Genomic DNA, 4,389 nt, shown 5'->3' with positions numbered 1-4,389 from the left:
GGGAGACAGGTACAGATGCAATGCAAGAAGCCACAATCCTGGGCAGTGGTGGCGCACGCCTTTAATGCCAGCACTTGGGAGGCAGAGGCAGGCGGATTTCTGAGTTCGAGGCCAGCCTGGTCTACAGAGTGAGTTCCAGGACAGCCAGGGCTACACAGAGAAATCCTGTCTCGAAAAACCAAAAAAAAAAAAAAAAAAAAAAAAGAAGCCACAATCCCCTGGATCCAGATGACTCCAAGCTGCAGCTCTGGGGTGGGTGGCCTCCTCTATAGTTCCCAAAGTAAAACCAGCTCTGCAGTGGGCCTGGGACCATGGGTGAGAGCTGACGTCTTTATTAGACTCAAATGCTGCAGTACAGGACAGTACAGGGCGGTACAGGGCGGTACAGGGCGGTACACGGTTGTGCTTCCGTACTTTCAACACTGAGATTCAAGAGTTTCAAGTTAACAAGTTTCAAGACAGACTAGCTTTTTTTTTAAATATCCATTTGAGAAATTATTTATATAAATAACATAAAGGAAACCCACATGTTCGACAAACAAGGTCCTGAAGCATGAGCATTGCTTGACCAAGGGAAGGGATGAAAGCAGCGGCTACAGAAGAAATCAACCGGTGCTACTACGGTTCAGTCCTAAGGGAAAGGGGCCACTGGAGAGGGGCAGGGGAGGGCCTGAGAACTAAGGAGAGAGACTCTAGAACTAGGAAGGGAGGCAGGCGGGCACAGGACGCCTGCGGGCACAGGACGCCTGCGGGCACAGGACGCCTGCGGCAGGCGTACACCACATTTGTGAAGACAGCACGAGACACAGTAATACAAGTCTGCGGGAGGGAGGGGCGGGGGCTGGGCTGGGGACATTTTTGTGACTTCCACTGTCTTTGTTTCACCACTACAACAGCAGGGTGAGCGGCATACTCAGGGAGCTGCTGCATCCCGAGGATGGAGACCATCCTAGCATCTGCTTCTGGAATTTCTGCTTTATAGCTAGCTATGTTTTATACAGTGATGACTTTAATACAAAGAGTAAACTGATTGTTTCATACAAGCACAATGACACATGACGGTACACTACACAAAGTGAAGGTTGATGAAGTATCTTAAACGGAGGATACTCTGACTGAGCAGCAGGGCCCCCATTCCTCAGGCCTAGCTTCTATAGCAAAGCACCCTTTGACCAGAGTGCCAAACTCACATCTTCCAGTTCACTCCTGACCCTTGACCTCTATCCAGGCTGTGTTCAGGTGAAGCCCTGGGAAGGAAGGGGGCTGGTCATACCGAACTCTTGAGGACTGGAGGGTGCTAGGCATGCTGATTGAGCCCGGAGGACTTAACTTGTTACAACACTGTGGACGCAAGTCAGGGAAAGCAGCGTCAGGCTCTGGAGATCACACTGGCTGGCACTCAGACTGGCTTCCTGTGGACACCCTAAGTGCACACCCACAGCTGCATAGAGGAGGTTCATTCCAAGCCAGCCTCCAGAGGTGTCTGCTCACTGCTTCTCAGCTTCTGTGCATGAGAACAGGGAGTGTGCAGGGGCTAGAGAGAAAAACATCACTTCCTCAGCATGTCATTTCTCGGGGACAGACAACTTATGATTCCCAACAATAACAGAGATGAGCCCAAACAAGCTTTGAGAAACACCCACGCGTCTACCTTTCCATATTCAAGCAATATGCACACGTGGTACAGGGCTATATACAGGTCACGGGGTCATAAATAGGGGAGAGTCCAGAGTTCTGACGCTTGCGTGTGGATCTTGCATGTGAACTTACTGTGGGATACGTACAGAAGATACTCAATTTTAAAAACAATGCGTTACTCTCTTGCTTTTCAGAGAACAAGATGGGGTGTCATTGCACAGGAGAAGAACTCAGCGCGGCAACGGGGTGGCCAGGGCGTGCAGGGCTGGGGAGGCATCAGAGTAACCAAGGTGTCACACTGGGGAGCTGCAGAGCAGTGTAGGAAGGGAGCCAGGGTTTTGGAGGGCAGCTTATTTTTAACTGCTTGTTTCTTCGTCTGTTTTATTCAGCTTCTTGAGCGTGTCCAGCAGTTTCTGTGGGGTGAGAATGTGCGTGGATCCTAGGAAGGCAGAGAAGACAGTGAGCTTACTTACCTACTGCAGCCTGAGGCTTCTGTCCCTGATTCTCCATCCCCCCAACCCTGGTCTGGGTCCAGTGGAAGCTAGGAGGGGTTTGGAGATGGAACCCTTGGGACCCGTCAAATAGGCTAAGGAGGTATTTAGGCTCAGACAGGGTCCTAGGCTAACCCAGGAACCATTTCTCAGAGCCCAGTGCCATCTGTCTGGTGACTATGCTTCATTCATTATCTCTTGAAGTCAAGGTGAAGCAAGGTAGAAAAATTTCAAATATGGTAAGAGACAGTGGCTGAGGTCAGAGGCTTGTAGGTGTCTCTATGGAAGAGAATGGTGCCTGGCAGGGCTTGGGGACCCATTAACGTCTGGGAGCCGGCATGTTGGTGCTGGCACAGTGGGGGACCTCAGGTGTGAGGGAAAGGGCAGGGACCTGAGGCCTTACCTTGTGGAGACCGTATTGTAAGAGACTTGTATTGTAAGAGATTAGAAATGCTTGCAAAAGTTTAAGCTAATGGAATCAGATACTTCTAGAGCAAAGATAAACAAACAAACAAAAAACCAAATAAAAAGATTTCAATGAAGGCCTTTGTCATAGAGATATGGTGCACTAAGATGAAGCATGGACCGAGTGGTTTGGGCATGGCTTAATCAAACAGAATGGAGGTGATGGAGTGAGCATGAGGCGTGCATGCACGCGACAGTGGGTGCAAAGCAGCGTCCTGGTGGGACAGGAGAACCAAAGGAAAGGTCTGTACTTGAAAATGTGCCTCCCTGGGGACCTGCAAGCAGTAGGCCTCTGTGGGAGTGGGGAGCGGAGACCCCATTCCAGACTCCTGTTCCAAGGGCAGGAACAAGGAGCTTTGCTCCCTGTGCCTCTGACAACCACTTGCTCAGTGACCTAAGAGCTTCCTGGTCAGTCTGGACCAACAGAAGAGCAACAGTCTGAGAGGATCTTCCAGGTCCTGTCTCTGCATTCACTGTTCTGATCTAGAAGTCTATCCCTGGCCAACAAGCACACTACCCTGAGTGGTCCCTGTACTGGCCCTGTGCTTTAAGGTTGTTTCCTTACTCTGCAGATGTGCAGCTCCTTACACAGAGTGGACGTGCAGTCAGGAGTATTTTATACTGCCCCTTCTGCTCAAGCACACTCACTTCAGTGAGCTAGCTAGTCTTCCTAGAAGCCCTAGGGCTGGCCAAAGGCCTTCATAAGTGAAGGGACATCAGCATGAGCTAGTGCCAGAGGGAGGGCCATCCAGACCTCCACTCCCCCCCCCCCATGCAGCTGGCTCTGGATCCAATGAGGAGGGGCCTAGGGCTTCCTAAAGTCACACAGGATCACACTGGTGTTTGAATGACCTGTTCCCTGTGCTGGAAACTGGTCCAGGAAACTGGAAGTCTGTTTTGATCTTGAAGGCAAATTCAAAGGGGCTCCTTTGATCAGAGGCTTGTTCCAAAGGACCTCCTCACTTTTCACATATACATTCAGAAAGTCGGGGAGGTCAGAGAGAAGTCAGGGAACCCATGATCTAGAATTTTCTGATATTTTCTTATTCCTAACCATTGGGCCTTCCTAGTCTTTACTGAAGAACAAGTGTAGAACTAAATCTTGGAGAGCCAGTGAGGCATCACTCAGTAGCAAGCTAGTTCCGGGCCTTCCCTAGATTCAGGTCACCCAGAGCCAGGTCCTGACATCCAACAACCTGAACTGTCTCAGTACTGTACAAGGAACTCAGTACCAACACCTCAAAGTGAGCGAGGCGAGCCCCTAAGTTGCACTTTGCAGTTGATCTCATGTTGGTCTCCAAAAGGTTGACTACGCTGGCCTTCTACTCAAGAACTCTGAGGCTGGGTAATTATGAAATGCCAGCAGTGGCCTCCAAAGATGAAGCTGAGGCATATTCAAATGTCCATCTCATTCTTTAAAGACTTAGGGGGTGGCCCTCTGGATTAAGAGATCCCTGGAGCCTTCTGGGAAAGAAGCCAGCCTTATCAGAGGGACATGCAAGGGATGCTTGTATGTCAGAACCAACAGCCCAACCAGGAACACAGCAAAATATTCGCACACACAAAAACCTGTCAAGTGAGGGGGGCGGTGGAGGCGATGGTGACACACACCTTTAGTCCCAGCACTGGAGAGGCAGAGCTAGAGCCAGAGGCAAGTGGATCCTTGTGAGTTCCAGGCTAGCCTGGTCTACAGAGCTAGTTCCAGGAGAGATACACAGAAAAACTCTTGGAAAACAAAACAAAAACTCTCATAAGCATGTGCACTGACTAGGTCTAATCTAGCTTCATAAGCATG

General features: G+C 50.1%; 1 protein-coding gene across 2 annotated transcripts in view; it reads right to left on the bottom strand.

The window, feature by feature from the left end:
• Nucleotides 1–307: 307 nt before the first annotated feature.
• Nucleotides 308–4,389, bottom strand: part of Stxbp1 (syntaxin binding protein 1) — a 59,978-nt gene continuing 55,896 nt past the window's right edge. For both annotated transcript variants that reach the window (XM_028757123.1, XM_028757124.1), the window contains one exon: nucleotides 308–2,077. Coding sequence is in view for 1 of the 2 variants with exons in the window: in XM_028757124.1 (XP_028612957.1) it covers nucleotides 1,995–2,077 (83 nt within the window). In the remaining variant the exon portion in view is untranslated. The remainder of the gene's footprint in view (nucleotides 2,078–4,389) is intronic.

The sequence above is a fragment of the Grammomys surdaster genome, unplaced genomic scaffold (genome assembly GCF_004785775.1).
Source record: "Grammomys surdaster isolate TR1022 unplaced genomic scaffold, NIH_TR_1.0 126133, whole genome shotgun sequence".
Taxonomy (NCBI): Eukaryota; Metazoa; Chordata; class Mammalia; order Rodentia; family Muridae; genus Grammomys; species Grammomys surdaster.
The sequence above is the reverse complement of the archived record's forward strand: the minus strand, read 5'-3'. Positions and strand labels throughout refer to the sequence as shown.